This window comes from Coregonus clupeaformis, chromosome 20 (genome assembly GCF_020615455.1).
Source record: "Coregonus clupeaformis isolate EN_2021a chromosome 20, ASM2061545v1, whole genome shotgun sequence".
NCBI classification, from domain to species: Eukaryota; Metazoa; Chordata; class Actinopteri; order Salmoniformes; family Salmonidae; genus Coregonus; species Coregonus clupeaformis.
Window position 1 is genome coordinate 52,186,861 of NC_059211.1, and position 24,757 is coordinate 52,211,617.

General features: G+C 41.8%; 2 protein-coding genes across 8 annotated transcripts in view; both read left to right on the forward strand.

The window, feature by feature from the left end:
* LOC121572661 (mitogen-activated protein kinase kinase kinase kinase 3-like) overlaps window positions 1-8,716 on the forward strand; it is a 110,203-nt gene extending 101,487 nt beyond the window's left edge. For 3 of the 4 annotated variants that reach the window (XM_045205565.1, XM_045205566.1, XM_045205567.1), the window contains 10 exons: window positions 324-384; window positions 788-905; window positions 997-1,055; window positions 1,389-1,492; window positions 2,678-2,849; window positions 4,826-4,894; window positions 5,198-5,290; window positions 5,760-5,830; window positions 6,001-6,056; window positions 6,981-8,716. In XM_045205565.1, coding sequence (XP_045061500.1) covers window positions 324-384; window positions 788-905; window positions 997-1,055; window positions 1,389-1,492; window positions 2,678-2,849; window positions 4,826-4,894; window positions 5,198-5,290; window positions 5,760-5,830; window positions 6,001-6,056; window positions 6,981-7,068 — 891 coding nt within the window. In that variant the 3' untranslated portion in view covers window positions 7,069-8,716. Of the gene's footprint in view, window positions 1-323; window positions 385-787; window positions 906-996; window positions 1,056-1,357; window positions 1,493-2,677; window positions 2,850-4,825; window positions 4,895-5,197; window positions 5,291-5,759; window positions 5,831-6,000; window positions 6,057-6,980 lie in introns of those variants that run through there. The other variant, XM_045205568.1, reaches the window with a different exon arrangement.
* An 893-nt stretch (window positions 8,717-9,609) lies between these two features.
* Window positions 9,610-24,757, forward strand: part of LOC123481437 (son of sevenless homolog 1-like) — a 75,879-nt gene continuing 60,731 nt past the window's right edge. For all 4 annotated transcript variants that reach the window (XM_045205570.1, XM_045205571.1, XM_045205572.1 and 1 more), the window contains exon 1: window positions 9,610-10,606. In XM_045205570.1, coding sequence (XP_045061505.1) covers window positions 10,520-10,606 — 87 coding nt within the window. In that variant the 5' untranslated portion in view covers window positions 9,610-10,519. The remainder of the gene's footprint in view (window positions 10,607-24,757) is intronic.

Below are 24,757 nucleotides of genomic sequence, written 5' to 3' on the forward strand. Positions count from 1 at the left end.
TGTTTCGTTATTTCATTTGTATGATCTTTTTCTCAGTAAATTGAAATTGTTCTAATTGCTTCCAATGTTTTTACAGTGTAATGTATAAAACATAATCTATGTATTTATGTGAAGGTTGAAAATATTCTCTATCACATCATATTATAGTTGAATTTGAATGCTTGCTTCTTTGTGATGCAAGTAAAGGATTTTAGGTTTTATCCACAAGGTTTTATCCACAAGGATTTGAGGTTTTATCCACAACTGGTCAATAAGACATGGATTATGATGAATTGTACCACCTACAGAACTATTAAAAACTGAAACATTTTTTTATTTCCTAGCTCTTTCCCCGGAGGTGTACCTGGCTTTATGTCATGAGTAATAGTTTGCTCTCCATATCTGGTAAGGATTCATCATAGAAACGTGTATTGCCACACATTGCTAATATACCTCAACAAATAACTGTAGTGCACAATCAAAGTTTTACGTTGTTTGTTTTATTTGTACTTTCCAGAATAGAATAGAATAGATTCTCCAGACACATCATATAAATGTACCGTTGGCCTAACACAATGACAGTGACAGACATTAAAAATATAAACCATAAGCAGCAATTTGTCATCGAGAGCATTAGTCTCATTTGATCATTAAATATGCACTCGTAAATATAAATCGTAAATACTACTTGTCAATACTTGCTCCAGATTTACAAGCATGTAGACGCTGCACTATTTGCGTGAAATTCAAAGATAATAAAATTGCCTTCAAAGCATTCAAAAGATGTGTTCGTTGTGTTTTTTGCCAGGAAAAGCCTCGCAGCTCTACTGTCACAATCTGGCGGGTCTGTATGAGCATGCTCGACAGATGCAGAAGCTGCCAATGGCCATCCCCACCCACCGGCTCCCAGACAAAATCATTCCAAGGTAAGAAGATGACGATGCCTCTGTGTGTAGGAGTTTTCTGTGGGAAGAGTCCCACTTTTCAGACTAAATTCTTTGTTATTGTGGTTTTTAGGAAATTTTCCATCTCCAATAAGATTCCCGACACCAAGGGATGTCAGAAGTGCTGTGTGGGTGAGTAGACATGGACATTCTCTTTTTCTGTTTCTCATGCTTTTTCTCTCTCTCTCCCTCGGTTTTCCTCTCTTTCTACGTCCAACCCCTTACTTTCCCACAAGTTGCTACATAATCTTGCTACAGGATTGAGAGTAGTTGATACACGACTGTGTTTCTTAGATGCATCACTTTACTACATGTAATAAACGCAATACTTCTCCATACCCCTTATAAGCAATTATGACAACAACCTCTTCATCTGAGGACCAATGTGGTCTTTGAAATACATTATTGTGGTCACAGCTTAGTATGATTGACAGCCCTGGCTGTCTACCAACTCTTCCCCCTTAGTGAGAAACCCTTACACGGGCCACAAGTACTTGTGTGGGGCCTTCCAATCCAGTGTGGTCATGTTGGAATGGGTGGAGCCCATGCAGAAGTTCATGCTCATCAAGGTAAGAATTGTTGTGTCTGTGTTCATTTACTTTTCCATGTCCATGTGTTTGCCAGGCTGACTCTCTCCAAACCTTTGAGGAGTGCTGACAGCCCATGTCATAGCCATATGAGAGTTTTTCTATTGAGGTTTCAACCCAAAACAAAAAAGCATTGATGGTAGCTATGCTAAGAGCCTCCGGGGAAGAATTGACTAATAACAATCCACAACTTCCCCTAACTGCCCTGTCAAATGGAGGTGTTTGAGATATGCTAAGAGACATCCCTTTACCTTGTAGCCTACATGCTAATGGCAACACACTTCCCTCTTCCTAAAAACACTGTCTTCCCCCTGCCCGATGGCACTGGAGGTGTTTGTGTTTGAGATAAGCATTCTAACCCATCAACATAGACTAAGCTACCCTTGCTTTATAACCGACGAGCTAATGCTAATGCTTACTCTGTCCTCTCCTAAGAACATTAACTTTCCTATGCCATGCCCATGGAGGTGTTTGTAATCTACAAGCTAATGCTAACTCTAGCCCTCTCCTCCCAAGAACATCGAGCTTGAGATTAGCATGCTAACATGCTATAGTCTAGACCAGGGAGTTTTTAGGTCAGTCTGGGTCTCAACTTACTGTTGCGAGTTAGAATAGTAGAAGGTGCAATTTCAAAATTTGATTGTGCATCAACAGTTTTTCTCTTGTTATGTCAGTCACTGATAGTCAGTCCATTAGCCCATGTCAGCTAAATATTTTTTGATTGCTAAAGTTAGTTTAGCGGCCAGCTATCTAAACTTGTTATTGTGATTGAAATACCGGTCGGGGGGCCCCCATTTATTTTGTTAGTCTCACTTAGTTATCATATTAAAAACAGCAAACATTTCTCTCCACCATATGGCAAAACTTTTAGAATTGCAGGAAACTTGCATTAAAACTGCACAACTTTCTCTACACCCCATAGCAAAATGTGTAGAATTGCACGAAATGAACTCTAAAACTTAGTGGTTATACGCGCATCGGTTTTGTTGGTAAACACCCCACCCATCGACATGCCTAATGCTAACTTTCCTCTCCTCCCAAGAACATCGAATTTGAGATTAGCATGCTAACATGCTAGAGTCTAGACCGTGTAGCATAATAATAATGCTAACCCTCTCTTCCTAACATTGACATGCCTAATGCTAATGCAAACCCTCTCCTCCTAAGAACATTGACTTTCCCCTGCACTGCCCGATGGAGGTGTTTGAGATGCTTGTGGTGCCCGAGCACCAGTACCCCCTCATCTGTATGGGCGTCAGCAAGGGCACGGAGCTCAACCAGGTGGTAGGCTTTGAGACACTGGACCCCAACACCGCTTGCCCCTGGCTCAAAGAGTCCGGTAAGGTCTCATTCAAAGACTGTCCTTGACTCCCCAATGACATAGACTTGACACAAATCAAGATTTTTGTGCTCCTTTAATATGACTATGGAACTTCATTGAAATTCAATAAACATTCAATATCATTATTTATTTACCCCATTATTATGTACAGTTGAGAAGTCGGAAGTTTACATACACCTTAGCCAAATACATTTAAACTCAGTTTATCACAATTCCTGACATTTAATCCTAGTAAAAATGCCCTGTCTTAGGTCAGTTAGGATCACCACTTTATTTTAAGAATGTGAAATGTCAGAATAATAGTAGAGAGAGATTTATTTTAGCTTTTAGTCTTTTCATCACATTCCCAGTGGGTCAGAAGTTTACATGCACTCAATTAGTATTTGGTAGCATTGCCTTTAAATTGTTTAACTTGGGTCAAACGTTTCGGGTAGCCTTCCACAAGCTTCCCACAATAAATTGGGTGAATTTTGGCCCATTCCTCCTGACAGAGCTGGTGTAACTGAGTCAGGTTTGTAGGCCTCCTTGCTCGCGCACACTTTTTCAGTTCTGCCCACAAATGTTCTATAAGATTGAGGTCAGGGCTTTGTGATGGCCACTCCAATACCTTGACTTTGTTGTCCTTAAGCCATTTTGCCACAACGTTGGAAGTATGGTTGGGGTCATTGTCCATTTGGAAGACCCATTTGCAACCAAGCTTTGACTTCCTGACTGGTGTCTTGAGATGTTGCTTCAATTTATCCACATAATTTTCCTTCCTCATGATGCCATCTATTTTGTGAAGTGCACCAGTCCCTCCTGCAGCAAAGCACCCCCACAGCATGATGCTGCCACCCCTGTGCTTCACGGTTGGGATGGTGTTCTTCGGCTTGCAAGCTATCCCCTTTTTCCTCCAAACATAACGATGGTCATTATGGCCAAACAGTTATATTTTTATTTAATCAGACAAGAGAAAATTTCTCCAAAAAGTACGATCTTTGTCCCCATGTGCAGTTGCAAACCGTAGTCTGGCTTTTTTATGGTGGTTTTGGAGCAGTGGCTTCTTCCTTGCTGAGAGGCCTTTCAGTTTATGTCGATATAGGACTCGTTTTACTGTGGATATAGATACTTTTGTACCTGTTTCCTCCAGCATCTTCACAAGGTCCTTTGCTGCTGTTCTGGGATTGATTTGCACTTTTCGCACCAAAGTACGTTCATCTCTAAGAGACAGAACGCGTCTCCTTCCTGTGCGGTATGACGACTGGTGTTTATACTTGCGTACTATTGTTTGTACAGATGAACCTGGTACCTTCAGGCGTTTGGAAATTGCTCCCAAGGATGAACCAGACTTTTGGAGGTCTACATATATTTTTCTGAGGTGTTGGCTGATTTCTTTAGATTTTCCCAAGCAAAGAGGCACTGAGTTTGAAGGTAGGCCTTGAAATACATCCACAGGTACACCTCCAATTGACTCAAATGATGTCAATTAGCCTATCAGAAGCTTCTAAAGCCATGACATCATTTTCTGGAATTTTCCAAGCTGTTTAAAGGCACAGTCAATTTAGTGTAACTTCTGACCCACTGGAATTGTGATACAGTGAATTATAAGTGAAATAATCTGTTTGTAAACAATTGTTGGAAAAATTACTTGTGTCATGCACAAAGTAGATGTCCTAACCGACTTGCCAAAACTATCGTTTTTTAACAAGACATTTGTGGAGTGGTTGAAAAACGAGTTTTAAAGACTCCAACCTAAGAGTATATAAACTTCCGACTTCAACTGTATATTTTCTTTATCGTAGCACACACTGGAGGCTGACGTTCACATTCTACACATTGACCATACTGGAAATTGTAAACTTTTCAAAAGTTAACAATTATAGAGAAAATATAGTCCTATATGATTGTGTACATTCATAATGGGAAATGTTTGACGTTAATACAGCAAAAGATTAAAAGGTTTGTTGACGTTTTTCTGTTTTATCTCCTCCTAGACACTCCACAGACCTGTGTTATCCATGTGACTCAACTGGAAAGAGACACCATTCTTGTCTGCCTGGATCGTGAGTCTAGCAGCATGTCTTGACTATACAAACATCTGATTTGCATTGTAATATTATCTATATAGATTATATATGCATTGTACGTTCATTGTATGCATTGCTGATAACATTATGACAATATCTTAACGGTGTATAATGTTTTATCACTGAGCTGTCGTTTAAATGACATGGGGGGAAACTCACCTCAATAGCCACCAATGTGTTGCACCCGCCTGGATGGACGGCAGCCATTTTGTGCCTGGATGTCTTCAGTTTCTTGAAATAGCATCATTGTTTAACTCCCATTTTCCTTTCCCCCCTCAGGATCCATTAAGATTGTAAATCTGCAGGGGAGGCTGAAGTCCAGTAGAAAGCTTTCAGCCGAGCTGACGTTTAATTTTCAGATTGAGTCGATAGGTAAATGCCCTTGACCCCTTTGCTAGAGTAGATTCCATTGCTGTTGATAATTGGTGTGTGTGTGTGTGTGTGTGTGTGTGTGTGTGTGTGTGTAGATAGATTCCCATCCTTTGGAAAGTATTCAGAACCCTTGGCTTTTATTCTAAAATTGATTCAATTGTTTTTTTTCCCCTAATCAATCTACACACAATATCCCATAATGACAATGCAAAAAAATACAAAACTGAAATATCACTGTAGGCTGTAACGTAAATTATTTGGGGGAAAAGTCAAGGGGTCTGAATAGGCACTGTATGCCAGCAGTGCTACAAGTTTAGCCAACACGCACACACACATGCATGTGTACGCGCACACACACACACATACACACACGTATCAACAGCTATAGAATGGAGAGGAGAGCAGAGTATCACAGTCATGTTATGATGAATGACATTCTGGTAAAATTGAACATCCATATTTTCCACAGTCTGCCTTCAAGACAGTGTTCTGGCTTTCTGGAGACATGGCATGCAAGGACGGAGTTTCAAATCTAATGAGGCAAGTTGCATCAATGCCCCGGCGGATGCAATAACTGTATAACAATAGTATTTTAAATGTATATAACAATAGTATATGAACTGTATATTGTTGTTTTGTTGTTTTAATATGATGACTATGATAATGACTGCGATGACGTGAATATTAGATCCTGTCCATATTCCCACCAGATTACACAGGAGATTTCCGACAACACCAGGATATTCCGACTCCTAGGATCAGACAGGTGAGAAATCCCTTTTTAGATTGAGGTTAAATCCATTTAGCAGGGATCATCAACTAGATTCAGTCGCGGGCCAATTTTTTTATTGAGCGGATGGTCATTGGGCCGGAACATAATTACAAATAATTTGTAAACTGCAAATTGACCGCAAGAAGCCCAAACGGATATAATATTTGACTTAAACATAATCATTTCAAACCTTGCTTACATTTATATACAATCATATACTGTATATCTCTCTATTATGCATGGGAATACTTTGGAACAGATTTCCAAAATTAAAATACTTGGAAATGATTTGCTGGTGTTTATATGTCTGACAATAAAAATAATATTGTATTTTTGTTCAGAAAAGTTGGGGTGGGGGGGGCAAATCAAATCACCACCAGTTGAGGAACCCTGCGTTTAGTGTTGTGGATACAAATTAATTTAGCGACCCCTGCTGGCATGGTACGAATCCCCTCTCAGTCCTTCTCATCTATCTGCCCCTCTACACATATCTCCCTCATTTCTGAAAAAAATATGCATGGTCAGAAGAACATTTTTTAAAAGTGCCTCGATTAGTGCCTGTAATAGCAATGGTGGTGTTCCAGATCTTACTTTTTGTCGTCGCGTCTCAGAAGATTGCTATATCGTATTCATGCAGTTCATGCTATGTTTAACACTTATCCATGCATTGTGAGATCTGATCGTCTGTGCCATCGAGACTGAAGTAGGCCTGTGGCCATTAAGTGACTTAGGGCTGTTTGGGAGGATGTAACAATATAAAAACGTTCAGATAGAAATGTATTGTGTAGAACAGATATGATTGTCTATCAGATGGAATAGGTACAGTAATTGGGCCAGCTCTATTCGTTTTATTTCTATCTGCAACATTCAGAACATTTCACATCACTAAATACACCCCTGTTGTACCTTTGATTGCAGGGTTGTGGTGCTGGAGAGCAGACCCACAGACAATCCTACAGCGCACAGCAACCTATACATCCTGGCTGGACACGAGAACAGTTACTAATCACCCTGTGCCCTGGGAACCAGGGTCCTGTTCAGTAGGCACACAACTTTCTGAAACGGAGTGATACAGGGATGTACTATCTGAACCTGTCCAATAAGAAACCTTCGTTTTCATTGTCGGTTGCAAAACATTTCCATTGTATGCCTTAATGAACATGGCCCAGGGTTGGTTTCAGTTACATTTTAAGAGATTATGAATCTGAATTAAATTCAGTCATTGGAAATTGCAATTAGGTTTATTTTTCTATTCATAAATTGGAATTCATGTCCTGAAATGAAACTATGGAACTGACCCCATCCCTGATGGGAACAGAATATGATGAGGAGGACATGTCTGCCTCTGCATCTGAGACCAAGGAGTTGCAATCGGACCATTCATCGAGCAAGCGACCTTGGATGTGTCCTGTTTTTAATTTAATCTTATGATTTTAATTGAAAGTCGACATTTATAGTAACACAAACCCACATTCCCACACCCACCTATGTGCTTGACAGATGTGTTTGTAATTAATGTAAATAGTATATTGAGGTTGTACACTATGAGTATGTCATGTAGATAACCGTTTTGCATATATTTTGTACAGTTGCCCCCCAACTTTGAGAGATATAAAGAGTTGTTGTCTAATCAATGTGGGGTACTACTTTTAAGGGCTTGTCAAGCAATGTAATTTTACAAAACTTAGTAGTAGGACGTCAAAGAGCACAGTGGCTGTTCATTTTTATCATGAGTTGCCTTTTTTTATATGTTAGACTCATTTTAATATCAAGCCATATGCAATGTCATATTATTTTCACACACTTTAATTCCAACCCCATAGAAAGTTGTCAATGCTCAGATATGCACTGGCTGTGAAATTTGCACATAGTTGTACGCAATAAAACACTTTATTCGTACATTTAAGGTATGGTTAGGTTGTGCTTATAGTATTTGCATGAGTGCATAAGAATACATCATACTATACACTTCAGATGTAAACTCAGACAAATTTAACCAAGCAATATAAGGTTTCTTTTTGACATACACAGCAAGCTCTTGTTAAAACTGCAGTGAAATTTAAGAGAATCTGGGCAATTGTACCATCTTAGAATCCCTTTCCTTATGGTGGCCAATGAGTTGAATGCTGAATGTTTGCCAAATTGCATTGTTCATATTCTTTGTTATGGTGTTTGAGCGTCATAGTAAGACCTCTACCTCGTGCATTGGGGAGTCAGTGGGAATATGTAGGGCCAAATTGAACATGTAACACTAAATGTCGGTTGTTGACTCCATGTAGCATGCACAAGTAAAGGAGGGTATGATGAAGTATAAGGATCTTCTCACTTGGTTTCTTTCCATATTGCTTTTGTGTCATGTAAATACAGTCAAATAAAATGGCTTAATTGTGCCTGTACAACTGCCAATATTTGGACAAGTTACATATTAAACATTTTAACTCACGATGGGCTAAATTGATTGACTGATGAGCCATAGGAAGCCTGTTTTTTTTATCCTACATTTTTGACGGTATGATGAAGTATAAGGATCTTCTCACTTGGTTTCTTTCAATATTGCTTTTGTTTCATGTAAATACTGTAAAATAAAATTGTTAAATTTTGCCTGTACAACTGCCTACTTTTGGACATGTTACATATTAAAATGTTTAACTCATGATGGGATAAATTGATTGACTGATGAGCTATAGAAAGCCTAATGTTTTTTTCTCTGACATTTTAGTGGGTATATGTATTTTTAAGTCTGTTAAACTTACGGAATAATTTCTGCCCAGATGTAGATGTGTGTTTTGAACATTGGGAATACTTACTATACCATGAACTGCTCCACACAGTTAGTGGAGGTGTCTGCTTTGGGAAGTATCTACAAAAAGATGAATGCTTTCCATTATGCTTTCTCTGGGATCTGTTAGTCAAGTCTGCGACCTCACAGCGTGAGCACAAAAGGCGTGAGCACAAAACTAGCACTAGGTCACATGCATCATTGGTATGTTTCAAGTTGTAATGTCACATGCACAAGTACAGTGAAATGCCTTTCTTGCTAACTCAAAACCCAACAATGCAATAATCAATAACAATATATTACTAGAAAAAAAGCACACGAGAAATAAGAATAAGAAATACACAAAGTAATTAAGTAAGTATACTATATACAGGAAATATTTTTAAAAAATCAGTTCTAATACCATATTTCTATGTGCAGGGATACTGGAGTGATGGAGGTAGATATGTATAGGGGTAAGGTGACTTGGCAACAGGAAATAAGATAAACAGAGTAGCAGCAGCTTGTATGTGAGTGGGTGTGTAGAGTCAGTAGAAATATATGTGCAAATGATGTGTGAGTGAGAAATGTGTGTGAGTGTGAAGGGCCCTGTGAGTATGCAATGGTTGATCTTCATAAAGCGAATTTCTTCATGCTATCTTTCAATCAATTATTGTTCTCGGTTTATCCCGATTGTATACAGATCTGCGAATTTGGCCAGGAGCGATGATTATCGAAAACAAGCCCTAAGTACGTCATTAGCTATCCATTGCGCATGTGCAATTCTTCTCCCAACAACTGCACCCGACCCGAGTCATAACAATCGTCCAAATAAATCATATTGACCAAAGGTAAACTGGCAATTAAAGCCAGCCTGTGCGTGGAATCTTGGTTTTCTCGATAACCTAACAAAAAGCAAAATAGTCTGGAGACATGTTTTGGAAATGATAAATTCATGGAGGATAACACGGTTATCAATATCCACCCTGCCGAAGATTCGGTGAAAATGGGCGATTATGCACCGAATAGTTTTTTTTTGCCCCAAATAGAAGGAATGATTCAACTGGCCGAAAAGGACGAACAGTATCGCATTTCCCGAAACGTGAAGTGACACATCCATCCCCAAGTTGGATACTAGCTAGCCAGCTACGCCACTGTCCACAGATTGCTAGTTCATCACTACTGACAACCATCTTCCGATTCGGATCGATCGGCTACGGCTAGTAATATCACCAGCTCGGCTGCTAGTTAGCTACTACTACAAGCTTGCTAAATCAGCTAGGCTAACGTTAGTTTGTTGCCACCAACGTCAGTTCAGAACTTGGAATAATTTCCATCTGCCAACGCAACGCAGCCTAGTTAGTTAGCATTTTAAGTATATTTGGTTTCGTGAATTGTGGCTTTTATTACTCTCGTCCGAAAGAGCAAGCTCGGCAGCTGGACGGCTAGCTGGCAGCTGGACGGCTAGCTAGCAGCTATCAACATCTGTACACTGCCGATGCAATGGTCGCATTGTTAACTGTTTTGGTAGAGGAATGCTCATTGGGTGGATATTCTGAGGCAGCGGGCCGCACAGAATATTGCACCTCTCAGTTCCAACCACGGGCCACACTATATACTGTTTTGATGTAAAAAGTGGCCGTGAACACACATCGCTCGCTGCCTGCAAGATAGCGCACGAAGACGGGCAGCTGAAGCCATGCAAGCGGCCCAGGTTCAGTACGACTTTTTCAGCGAGGAGAACGCACCGAAATGGCGGGGGTTATTGGTACCCTCCCTGAACAAGGTAGGTTAGGAAGTTGGCAGGTGCCAAGCGAACAAACTAGACGGCGAGTGTATGCATTACAAGCAAAGTAGCTATTATTAGCTAGTCAGCTAACGTTAATTAGCTAACTCAAACTGTTGTCTTGTAGGAATTGATTTTTGCAACAAACAACATTTAATGGTGCCATGTCAAACCACACCATGTTGCAAGTGACACATGGTTTGGTTGGTCAAATCACATATTATTGGGTGCATACACATATTTAGCAGATGTTATTGCGGGTGTAGCGAAATGCTTGTGTGTGTTAATAGTACCAAGATAACATTGTATATCGAATACTGTTAGCAGCCCAATGCTTATTACTGGGGTGCACCCGTGGGGACTCGATTTCTCTATATGACAGACACACAGCCCTATGTTTGACTCAACTTTTTTTGTTTGATTCTCACACCTAAACTCGAACGTCACTAGTTCCCCATGCATTATACCATTCCTACAAATGTCCCCTTTTATCTTGTCCCCGTTTATCTGTATCTGCTATCTCAGCATCACTGCATACACATCTTGTCCACAGTGTCAGCTTGAGTGTAGTGTGATGGTGCTGGCAGCTTCTGTGGGGGAGGCAAAACTGCATCACTTTTTCCTAAGCTAAGGGGTCCATAGCAACGTTGAAACTGGGCCCTCAATTTCAGACTTAGAATAAATAAACTACTTGCTAGCAGCAACCCTGAATATTGTAATACTAATCATCATCATGAAACGAGTCATTTGTTTGTTCTTGTCCCTGAAGGCAGTTTTGGAAAATATATGTTGGTGGAGGTGATGGTGGACTGTCATATCCTATCCATGAGCAAGAACTGACTTTGACATGGACAACGCCGTTGAAACTACAGTAGTTGTTGTTGAGAAATGCTAGAGTAGTGATAAGTATCTTTTTACATTGTTGTTATGATACTCTGCTTGCCTGTTTCCACAGCAACATTCACCTACCCCCCAAAAATAAGAACATGAAAATAGCACATCTAGACTTGCCAGGTATTTAAAGAGAAATCCGGTTTTGAAACATTACATACTTGGGTCACAGCCCATCATGATTGACGCAGCACTTTTTTTCAAGTAGATTCTGACTGTCTTGATATTTTGGGACACCCTCATATAGTCTCATAAAGGTGGTGGCCATGTTTTGGGTGACTTACCGACTCGCTGCTGAGTGAAGTTTATGTTATTGATCAAACAAACACATATCAGCCTTTGTCGGGTGGTTTGAAATAACATGTCTGATGTGGGCAAATTTCAGTGACACACCACACATGTTACCTTGGTCTACACAGAGTAAACACCGACTAGCGCCTCTCCGGTTTGCGTGTGTGTGTTGGTAAATAGAGGCCTATAACTGGCGTGAGTGAGGTGATCAGGGTGGGGTTTCTTCAGCAAGATGCTGCAAGCAGGGGAATGCCGAGTCAGTGAACTTAAGTCACAGCTCTCAAGTGAGATGTTACAACGACAATTGAGCAAATGTGTCAGTTTCATTTTTAACATTTTCTTTCAGTTTTTTTGTTTACCCCAGTGCTTTCTCAAGATGAGTGTTGTCAATGACTAGCATATATTTAGTTCACAAACAGCCAAGGCCAAGTCGTTTGGCACTGTAACATGCTTAGTTAAACCACTTCAGACCGACCAATTTAGGCCTAAACAGAAAAACTATTAGGCCTATATAATGGTAGTGGTCAAGATGAGGAAAAGGACACCTGAATGACACAAACAAAATATGTGGCCCAGTTTACAATGGGAGTTTGACATGAATGGGTAGGCCCAGCCTAAGCCCCACTCTGTGTCACATTGGGCCAGAGGTAGTGATCAGGAAAAGAACTGGAAGAATCAGAACAATAATGAAACAGTAGGTTAATAATACTGAAATTGAATTCTAGCCTACTGAAAAAACATAACTAATGGACCAGCTAGGCCTGAATGATGTAATGATACAGTGTACCACTTGATATGAATCTGGAAATGAAAATGACCTTTGACATGCCTTGGTTAATCTTTTAGCTAACGCTGCAGAAACAGTACACTGTTCATTATGTTGAGAAGTTGGTCTTATGTGGGAGATTGAGTGAACTGTGGAGGAATGCTGCAGAGAAACAGTTAGACTGGCACATGTGGAATCCCAACGAGGGAGGATGGCCTCTGCATTCCTGTTGTGTGTAGACTGGCAAGGGCCGGCAAATGCCAAAGTGCAAGGATGCCTTAGCAATGCAACACCACAGACATGGCAGGAATGTAGCCCAATGCATGAGGTCAAAGCGAGTCAGCCCTCGCATGGAGCGGGAGTGAGAGACAGCGGAGGGGAGGTTATAGCCCCTGTGGGTCGCATTAAGGACATTTTTGCGACAAGCATTTACCCCTTTTCTTCTCCTTCAAACCACTCCCCTCGGATCCCTCAAGTGTTGCTTTCCCTGCTCAAGCTGTGTCAACAAGTCTAGGAGTGGTTATGGAAGACTTCAAAAGAGCCCCATGGCAAGACCAGCTTCTCCGCATTGAGCCGTTCAAAGTGGACACACCCTCTGTTCACCCTATTGATTTAGCCATTGGCCTCTCGGCTTCAAAATTGTTTTACATTTGGCTGGAATGTGCTGGCACAGGGAACTGAGAGGATTCGAAAACATCCATGCGCTCCAGTGGATGAGCATTGTTCAGGTTTCTGCTGTGGAATGAAATGGGGAAATAGGGTTTGTTTTGTCATGCCATTTTTTAATATTTCCTCCTTAGTTCACTTCTCAAGACATTTTGGCCCACTTTGCCAAAGCCAGAATGCCAAGTTTACCAGCCCTGCCAGGAGAGTCTTTGTCAAGAGCAAGCCCTCATATTTTAGCCGCCTCACACATATCCAATGGAGTGAGTTTGCAAAGTCTTTGAAGTTCTCTGCTGGAAATTTTGAAATTTTTGTGGGCAAAAATTGTGGTCAGGTTTTTCACAAACCCAGCTATAGTCTGTAGAATACCCCCCAATATTCTCCCAACCCTGCGAAACATCAATGGATATACAGTGGGGGAAAAATTATTTAGTCAGCCACCAATTGTGCAAGTTCTCCCACTTAAAAAGATGAGAGAGGCCTGTAATTTTCATCATAGGTACACGTCAACTATGACAGACAAATTGAGAAAAAAAATCCAGAAAATCACATTGTAGGATTTTAATGAATTTATTTGCAAATTATGGTGGAAAATAAGTATTTGGTCACCTACAAACAAGCAAGATTTCTGGCTCTCACAGACCTGTAACTTCTTCTTTAAGAGGCTCCTCTGTCCTCCACTCGTTACCTGTATTAATGGCTCCTGTTTGAACTTGTTATCAGTATAAAAGACACCTGTCCACAACCTCAAACAGTCACACTCCAAACTCCACTATGGCCAAGACCAAAGAGCTGTCAAAGGACACCAGAAACACAATTGTAGACCTGCACCAGGCTGGGAAGACTGAATCTGCAATAGGTAAGCAGCTTGGATTGAAGAAATCAACTGTGGGAGCAATTATTAGGAAATGGAAGACATACAAGACCACTGATAATCTCCCTCGATCTGGGGCTCCACGCAAGATCTCACCCCGTGGGGTCAAAATGATCACAAGAACGGTGAGCAAAATCCCAGAACCACACGGGGGGACCTAGTGAATGACCTGCAGAGAGCTGGGACCAAAGTAACAAAGCCTACCATCAGTAACACACTACGCTGCCAGGGACTCAAATCCTGCAGTGCTAGACGTGTCCCCCTGCTTAAGCCAGTACATGTCCAGGCCCGTCTGAAGTTTGCTAGAGTGCATTTGGATGATCCAGAAGAGGATTGGGAGAATGTCATATGGTCAGATGAAACCAAAATATAACTTTTTGGTCAAAACTCAACTCGTCGTGTTTGGAGGACAAAGAATGCTGAGTTGCATCCAAAGAACACCATACCTACTGTGAAGCATGGGGGTGGAAACATCATGCTTTGGGGCTGTTTTTCTGCAAAGGGACCAGAACGACTGATCCGTGTAAAGGAAAGAATGAATGGGGCCATGTATCGTGAGATTTTGAGTGAAAACCTCCTTCCATCAGCAAGGGCATTGAAGATGAAACGTGGCTGGGTCTTTCAGCATGACAATGATCCCAAACACACCGCCCAACGAAGGAGTGGCTTCGTAAGAAGCATTTCAAGGTCCTGGAGTGGCCTAGCCAGTCTCCAGATCTCAACCCCATAGAAAATCTTTGGAGGGAGTTGAAAGTCCGTGTTGCCCAGCGACAGCCCCAAAACATCACTGCTCTAGAGGAGATCTGCATGGAGGAATGGGCCAAAATACCAGCAACAGTGTGTGAAAACCTTGTGAAGACTTACAGAAAACGTTTGACCCGTGTCATTGCCAACAAAGGGTGTATAACAAAGTATTGAGAAACTTTTGTTATTGACCAAATACTTATTTTCCACCATAGTTTGCAAATAAATTCATTAAAAATCCTACAATGTGATTTTCTGGAGAAAAAAAATCTCATTTTGTCGGTCATAGTTGACGTGTACCTATGATGAAAATTACAGGCCTCTCTCATCTTTTTAAGTGGGAGAACTTGCACAATTGGTGGCTGACTAAATACTTTTTTTCCCCACTGTAATCTTACATTGGTGATGGAAAATGTCACACCCACTCTTCCATATGTACTTACAAAGACTTTTCACGTAAACTGACAATGGCTTTAACACCCAAACATGCTGCATCTTGCCTTTGTTCTTCAACGGTGATGAAATGAATGAATGAATCAGCATCTGCAATAATAAGCATTTTCAAGGGCTGACAATTTTCCATATAAACGGTGTGCCCCATTCCTCTTTCTGTTGTTCCCCTAGTCTGTTTGCTAGGGATGTAACGATTCACCGATACGCATCAGTCCCCGATTCAAATGTTTAAGATCCAAGTGCATTGGTCTGCGGACCCCAAACCGATCCAAATGTAGCATGCATAGGTCAGAAAATAGATTCAAACTTTACTAATCACTCGTTCACCATTTTTTGGGGGTCGTATTACATTCTTTCTACCTTCTGAATATACCTCATCTTTTGTGACAACTAATGCGTCCTCTCCTTCAGTGTTGAACTGTGTGTAACTGTGTTCACAGTCATTGATCTACAAGTCATTTTCATGCCGAACAACCCCAGACAATATCAGTAGCCTAGGAAAACTGCGCACAGTGCTCAGCTTTGCGCGCTGACCAATGTGGGTTAGGCGGCCTGATATTGCACATCTGCTCGGCACCTTCAGCATTCAAATACTAAAATGGCTGGCGTGATATTAGGCTTTATTAGTTGAGTAATAACCTATGTAATTTGCTTGGTTATTGTTATCTATGCGCTGTTGAAAATTGTGTTTTAGCGGAATAAAACTAAGCTACTGGAGACAACTCTCATCTGGATATACCTGCCGAATGGGGCTTAAAATTGATTTTATTTTGATTGTTCAGGTTCACCATCGACAATAGTTTTAGTAGTTTTGCTTTAAACCATCAGTGTATATGGTCATTTTTATATATAAAGGGTAAAGTTGATAATTTCATAACGAGGACAGCAATCACTTTTGCGAGGCACACTGCGTGGCCTAAGCGACAGGAGAAGAAAATGTCACTGTAAAAACCTTACAAATTGTCAAAACCATTAGATTTTGAGTTGGGGGTGAAATCCAAAGTATTGCTATATATTCATTGGCTATGTCATAGCTCATTTATAAATGATAAATATTGATACACTTCTAGTTCAAACTCTTAATCTGCTAAAATGACAAGTTAATTAGTGGGTGGTGGTGATTTCAGAAGTGGGGGGACAAAAAACAGGCTCCATTGCTAATCTGCTAATCTGATAGTGGTAGTGGGGTGGTAGATGCCTAGTCTCACTTATGGCTCAGCTCAGGTGCCTGCATAGTACACCATAGACATAGATCCTTTACACACACAAATCAGCTCAGACAGATCCAGCTCAGTGGCCCAGCTCATAAATTCCATCAGCAGATTTTAATTTAGAATGGAAAATGAATGTGTTTATACAACAAATGTTAGTGAATCGCATCGAACTGAATCGCATTGATTCGTTCTCCAATCAAACCGACTCGAACTGAATCGTTTCAAACTGAAATGTATCGTTCCTGTATGGGAAAGATGCACATCCCTACTATTTGCATGTGGTGCCGTGCAGGCCCGCACTGGCTGGGGTTCCTGCGAATGAAATTCCTGGCATAGCTTTGGGCTAGTCTAGCATGCAGGAACCAGGGCCCTCTCTCCACCACACCCACCTGCCTGGTACGAGCAGCTCCAGCCTGGATTCATTGTGCTCTTTTCCCCTTTCCCTAAACCCTTACCCCCTTCTCACATGATTCGCACAGACCTGACAGGACCTGGACAGGTGAAAGCAATATGGCGGAAGTGTCACTAGGAGGGCTATTGGAGAGCTAGGTGGAGCCATCACCATATTGCAGATAAGGACATATGTCTGGTCCCTTCAGTTCTGCTAAGACTCTTGAGGAAAGGGCTATGTGCAGGGGTTGGGGACCGGAATTGAGCTGGGAGATTGAGGGAGAAGCACCTCGGTACACCGGCTTGGTTGTCATCGGCAACCTCTGGGCCTATAGTGACACAGGATCATGTCAAGCGGTCATGTGGAGCTTGGGCTCACAAGGCCACCTTGCACATCTGGAGTCAATTCACTTGAGCTTGAATCATCATCAACAAACTTGATTCACATGATCAGCAGCTTACTCTGGATTTGAGACTCCCAGACTCCCCTCAAGAATGACACTCAGTCCACTCATAACCTGAGGTTGGAGAGTGACCTTGGATTTGCAACCAAGTGTTCAATTATACTCAACTTGACGTTATCTATCAGAGGACCACACTGCTCTACTACACATGTGTGGATGTGAGGACACGGAAAGGCTGGAAGAACATTTCAACTCAAAACGTGTTGTTTGTTTTAAAGTCCACCTTAGACATTGTTTCTGTGGGGGAGCATTGAGTTGCCCCCCAATTTTCAGTTGGAATAATGAGCCGCCTTCGAACTTTTCTGGGAGCTTCCCATAAACCCACCCTCCATATATGATCTTGTTGTGTGTGTCCAGATTTTATTTGCAACTCATTTATTCTGATTAATATTACCCTATTATAATGGGTTTTAAGACTTGTTTGCACTTTCTAGTTTTTTTCTCATTTACCTTCACAAGGAGGCAGAGCAAAGGCAGAAGACTGATAAAACGGTCTAAAGAATTGCAGCATGCAATGTATTCCAGCATACAGGTCCTCTACAAGCTGAGCTTTCTATAAATCTCTGTTTTTCCAGTCGGCAATCATGCTGTCGCCTAACACAAGCCTTGTCAGGATAGACTACATCTTTTACATTATCTCAGGTTCTCATGTTAGACCTTGATCGTTCCCCACTCAAAACACACTTCTGAAAGCACCTACGTATATGCCCACGACAGATGAATACCTCTGTGTGTTCCGACACAAGGTGAGATAGGTAGGTAGGTGTGTGTCGGTGGCGGTCGTTGCCGTTTAAGATGAGGGAGGATGATGATGATGATTTTTTTATGAGCATTGCCTTGTTTCTATAACAGCATAGTGGATGACTCATTCATATTCAATTCACCCAGCTCAATGAAACATCAATAGTTTTAGGCTACTACATGATACTGTACCCATCATGAGGTTTCTACATCCTAGCCTGGGAATTAAAGTTTACTACGTAGGTGCACAGGTCGAGAGAATTGAGTAATCAAGGTGAGAGACAGTGACACATTCAATACCGCCTTGCACACTCTTGCCTGCGTCTAGCTGATCTAGGGTGTAATCATTAGTCCAACAGTTACAAATGATTATCTATTGTACAAAATCAGGTATGTTTATCTCTGTTCTGTTTGCTTCCGTTTTAAGAAAAGTTTTTCAACAGAATCGGCGGGATGAATACACCCCTGATCACACGCAGACACAGTTCACTTTCATAGCAGCCACATAAAAACAGCATGCTCAATTTGCTCGTTGTATATATCATTCCTTCTCACAACTATCTACTCGCTCTCCTATCACCTTTTCCCATCGCTTTTGGACTTCAGTGCACAACACATCAGCTATCTGTGACCAGGCGAAAAAACCTTTCCAAGCCAAACCTTCATATCATAACCGCTAGCCACTAGACACACAGCCTACATCATTGTCCAGTCATAGTCAACATAGCTATTAGAACTAACGTGATAGTAAACCCGCTACAATCATGCAGTACAGTGTACAGTCAGAAAGCAGTTTAGCAGTTACACCGGCGGGCCCCGTTGGCAATAAATTAATAAAACCAAAAGCTTATCTTGACTTGGAAGACTTCCAGTGTTGGATAGCCAGTTAGCTAACATAGCATCCATCTCTGTTTGAGCCGGGTGTTTGAGTAGGCTAAACTAGCTAGCTGCATTTGCTAGCTAAGTGAAAGTTATTTTTAAAAATACAACCATATATATGTATATATACAGTGCCTTCGGAAAGTATTCAGACCCCTTGACTTTTTCCACATTTTGTTACGTTACAGCCTTATTCTAAAATGGATGAAATAAAAAAAATCCAGCAATCTACACACAATACCACATAATGACAAAGCGAAAACAGATTTTTATTTACATAAGTATTCAGACCCTTTGCTATGAGACTCGAAATTGAGCTCAGGTGCATCCTGTTTCCATTGATCATCCTTGAGATGTTGCTACAACTTGATTGGAGTCCACCTGTGGTAAAGTCAATTGATTGGACATGATAATTAAGGTCCCACAGTTGACAGTGCATGTCAGAGCAAAAACCAAGCCATGAGGTGGAACTAATTGTCCGTAGAGCGCCGAGACAGGATTGTGTCGAGGCACAGATCTGGGGAAGGGTACCAAAAAATGTCTGCAGCATTGAAGGTCCCCAAGAACACAGTGGCCTCCATCATTCTTAAATGGAAGAAGCTTGGAACCATCAAGACACTTCCTAGAGCTGGTCGCCCGGCCAAGCTGAGCAATCGGGGTAGAAGGGCCTTGGTCAGGGAGGTGACCATGAACCCGATGGTCACTCTGACAGAGCTCCAGAGTTCCTCTGTGGAGATGGGATAACCTTCCAGAAGGACAACCATCTCTGCAGCACTCCACCAGTCAGGCATTTATGGTAGAGTGGCCAGACGGAAGCCACTCCTCAGTAAAAGGCATATGACAGCCGGTTGGAGTTTGCCAAAAGGCAACTAAAGACTCTCAGACCATGAGAAACAAGATTCTCTCGTCTGATGAACCCAAGATTAGATTGTTTGGCCTGAATGCCAAGTGTCACGTCTGGAGGAAACCTGGCACCATCCCTACGGTGAAGCATGGTGGTGGCAGAATCATGCTGTGGGGATGTTTTCAGTGGCAGGGACTGGGAGACTAGTCAGGATCGAGGCAAAGAAGAACGGCGCAAAGTACAGAGAGATCAATGACGACAAACCTGCTCCAGAGCTCTCAGGACCTCCGACTGAGGCGAAGTCTCTGAATGTCCTTGAGTGGCCCTGCCAGAGCCCGGACTTAAACCTGATCGAACATCTCTGGAGAGACCTGAAAATAGCTGTGCAGCAATGCTCCCCATCCAACCTGACAGAGCTTGAGAGGATCTGCAGAGAAGAATGGGAGAAACTCCCCAAATACATGTGTGCCAAGCGTGTAGAGTCATACCCAAGAACACTTGAGGCTGTAATCGCTGCCAAAGGTGCTTCAACAAAGTACTGAGTAAAGGGTCTGAATACTTATGTAAATGTAATATTTAAGTTTGTTTGATATTTTAGATATTCAGTGTGTAGATAGTTGGGGAAAAAACGATTTAATCAATTTTAGGATAAGGCTGTAACGTAACAAAATGTGGAAAAAGTCAAGGGGTCTGAATACTTTCCGAAGGCACTGTATATCTCGCTCTCGGTTCTCCTTAATTTTGGAAGAAATTAATGTAACTGTTCAACTGTTGTCTTTCTCTCTCTGAGTCAACTACTCACCACATTTTATGCAGTGCTAGCTAGCTGTAGCTTATGCTTTCAGTACTAGATTAATTCTCTAAACCTTTCATTGGGTGGACAACATGTCAGTTCATGCTGCAAGAGCTCTGATAGGTTGGAGGATGTCCTCAGAAAGTTGTCATAATTACTGTGTAAGTCTATGGAAGGGGGTGAGAACCACGAGCCTCCTAGGTTTTGTATTGAAGTCAATGTACCCAGAGGAGGACAGAAGCTAGCTGTCCTTCGGCTACTCCAAGGTGCTATCCTACAGAGTGCTGCTGAGGCTACTGTAGACCTTCCTTACAAAACAGTGTGTTTTAATCAATTATTTGGTGACGTGAATATATTTAGTATAGTTTTATCTAAAAAGGATAACTTTTTTTTATGTTTAATAATTTTTATGAAGTTCACTGAGGAGGATGGCCCTCCCCTTCCTCCTCAGAGGAGCATCCACTGGTGTGTGTCGAATGGAATGGAATGGAGGCATTGGAGAACCCTGACCTTCTGGGTACTGTAGTTCTATAGAAACCCTCCCAGTGCTTTTTGTTCCTTTTAGAAACGAATTGCATGGCTGCAGCCTTGTGCGTCACCACTTCACATTCAGGCTTTATAGACCCAGTACAACAACCTCTGTATTTCTATAGAAAATGTCCACTGGGCATTTTCTTTGCCTTGTGATGGGAGAAGATTGCACTTCAGCTGCACTACGTTTTTTGCCGCATTCCGATTCTCTGCCCTTCTAACTGAAGTTTGCTCACTTGCTCACTCCCCTATTGGATTGGTGTTTGTCATAGGCTCGAATGGGTTTCCACCATATTTCTTGCACCAGTGCGTTCCCTTCTATGCCCATGAGGGGTATTGAATTATGCCATGCTTTGGGGAGAACAGTACATACTTGGACTGTGACCCTAGTCTGACAGCAAAAGTCTAGTAACCTGTTACTTGAATCTTTACCTGTTACCTGAAAGCCATACACCTTTCTTTACACCGTCTTTAGCATGATATAGGCTAGGGGATGTTTTTCAGCGGCAGGGACTGAGAGACTTGGCAGGATCGAGGGAAAGATGAACGGAGCAAAGTACAGCGAGATCCTTGATGAAAACCTGCTCCAGAGCACTCAGGACCTCAGATTGGGGCGAACAGGACAACGACCCCAACAGGACAACGACCCTAAGCACACAGCCAAGACAACGCAGGAGTGGCTTCAGGACAAGTCTCTGAATGTCCTTGAGTGGCCCTGCCAGAGCCCGGACTTAAACCTGATCGAACATCTCTGGAGAGACCTGAAAATAGCTGTGCAGCAATGCTCCCCATCCAACCTGACAGAGCTTGAGAGGATCTGCAGAGAAGAATGGGAGAAACTCCCCAAATACATGTGTGCCAAGCGTGTAGAGTCATACCCAAGAACACTTGAGGCTGTAATCGCTGCCAAAGGTGCTTCAACAAAGTACTGAGTAAAGGGTCTGAATACTTATGTAAATGTAATATTTAAGTTTGTTTGATATTTTAGATATTCAGTGTGTAGATAGTTGGGGAAAAAACGATTTAATCAATTTTAGGATAAGGCTGTAACGTAACAAAATGTGGAAAAAGTCAAGGGGTCTGAATACTTTCCCGAAGGCACTGTATATCTCGCTCTCGGTTCTCCTTAATTTTGGAAGAAATTAATGTAACTGTTCAACTGTTGTCTTTCTCTCTCTGAGTCAACTACTCACCACATTTTATGCAGTGCTAGCTAGCTGTAGCTTATGCTTTCAGTACTAGATTAATTCTCTAAACCTTTCATTGGGTGGACAACATGTCAGTTCATGCTGCAAGAGCTCTGATAGGTTGGAGGATGTCCTCAGAAAGTTGTCATAATTACTGTGTAAGTCTATGGAAGGGGGGTGAGAACCACGAGCCTCCTAGGTTTTGTATTGAAGTCAATGTACCCAGAGGAGGACAGAAGCTAGCTGTCCTTCGGCTACTCCAAGGTGCTATCCTACAGAGTGCTGCTGAGGCTACTGTAGACCTTCCTTACAAAACAGTGTGTTTTAATCAATTATTTGGTGACGTGAATATATTTAGTATAGTTTTATCTAAAAAGGATAACTTTTTTTTATGTTTAATTATTTTTATGAAGTTCACTGAGGAGGATGGCCCTCCCCTTCCTCCTCAGAGGAGCATCCACTGGTGTGTGTCGAATGGAATGGAATGGAGGCATTGGAGAACCCTGACCTTCTGGGTACTGTAGTTCTATAGAAACCCCCCCAGTGCTTTTTGTTCCTTTTAGAAACGAATTGCATGGCTGCAGCCTTGTGCGTCACCACTTCACATTCAGGCTTTATAGACCCAGTACAACAACCTCTGTATTTCTATAGAAAATGTCCACTGGGCATTTTCTTTGCCTTGTGATGGGAGAAGATTGCACTTCAGCTGCACTACGTTTTTTGCCGCATTCCGATTCTCTGCCCTTCTAACTGAAGTTTGCTCACTTGCTCACTCCCCTATTGGATTGGTGTTTGTCATAGGCTCGAATGGGTTTCCACCATATTTCTTGCACCAGTGCGTTCCCTTCTATGCCCATGAGGGGTATTGAATTATGCCATGCTTTGGGGAGAACAGTACATACTTGGACTGTGACCCTAGTCTGACAGCAAAAGTCTAGTAACCTGTTACTTGAATCTTTACCTGTTACCTGAAAGCCATACACCTTTCTTTACACCGTCTTTAGCATGATATAGGCTAGGGGATGTTTTTCAGCGGCAGGGACTGAGAGACTTGGCAGGATCGAGGGAAAGATGAACGGAGCAAAGTACAGCGAGATCCTTGATGAAAACCTGCTCCAGAGCACTCAGGACCTCAGATTGGGGCGAACAGGACAACGACCCCAACAGGACAACGACCCTAAGCACACAGCCAAGACAACGCAGGAGTGGCTTCAGGACAAGTCTCTGAATGTCCTTGAGTGGCCCAGCCAGAGCCCAGACTTGAACCCGATCGAACATCTCTGGAGAGACCTGAAAATAGCTGTGCAGCGACGCTCCTCATCCAACCTGACAGCGCTTGAGAGGATCTGCGGAAAAGAATGGGAGAAACTCCCCAAATACTGGTGTGCCAAGATTGTAGCGTCATACCCAAGAAGACTCGAGGCTGTAATCGCTGCCAAAGGTGCTTTAACAAAGTACTGAGTAAAGGGTCTGAATACTTATGTAAATGTTATATTTCAGTTTTATTTTTTAATACATTTGCAAAAATTTCTCAACCTGTTTTTGCTTTGTCATAATGGGGTATTTTGTGTGTGTGTGTAGATTGATGAGGAAAGAAAACAATTTAATCAATTTTAGAATAAGGCTGTAACGTAACAAGTCAAGGGGTCTAATACTTTTGGAATGCAATGTACATACATACATACATACATACATACATACATACATACACACACACACATACATACATACATACATACATACATACATACATACATACATACATACATACATACATACATACATACATACAGTGGGGAGAACAAGTATTTGATACACTGCCGATTTTGCAGGTTTTCCTACTTACAAAGCATGTAGAGGTCTGTAATTTTTATCATAGGTACACTTCAACTGTGAGAGACGGAATCTAAAACAAAAATCCAGAAAATCACATTGTATGATTTTTAAGTAATTCATTTGCATTTTATTGCATGACATAAGTATTTGATCACCTACCAACCAGTAAGAATTCCGGCTCTCACAGACCTGTTAGTTTTTCATTAAGAAGCCCTCCTGTTCTCCACTCATTTCCTGTATTAACTGCACCTGTTTGAACTCGTTACCTGTATAAAAGACACCTGTCCACACACTCAATCAAACAGACTCCAACCTCTCCACAATGGCCAAGACCAGAGAGCTGTGTAAGGACATCAGGGATACAATTGTAGACCTGCACAAGGCTGGGATGGGCTACAGGACAATAGGCAAGCAGCTTGGTGAGAAGGCAACAACTGTTGATGCAATTATTAGAAACTGGAAGAAGTTCAAGATGACGGTCAATCACCCTCGGTCTGGGGCTCCATGCAAGATCTCACCTCGTGGGGCATCAATGATCATGAGGAAGGTGAGGGATCAGCCCAGAACTACACGGCAGGACCTGGTCAATG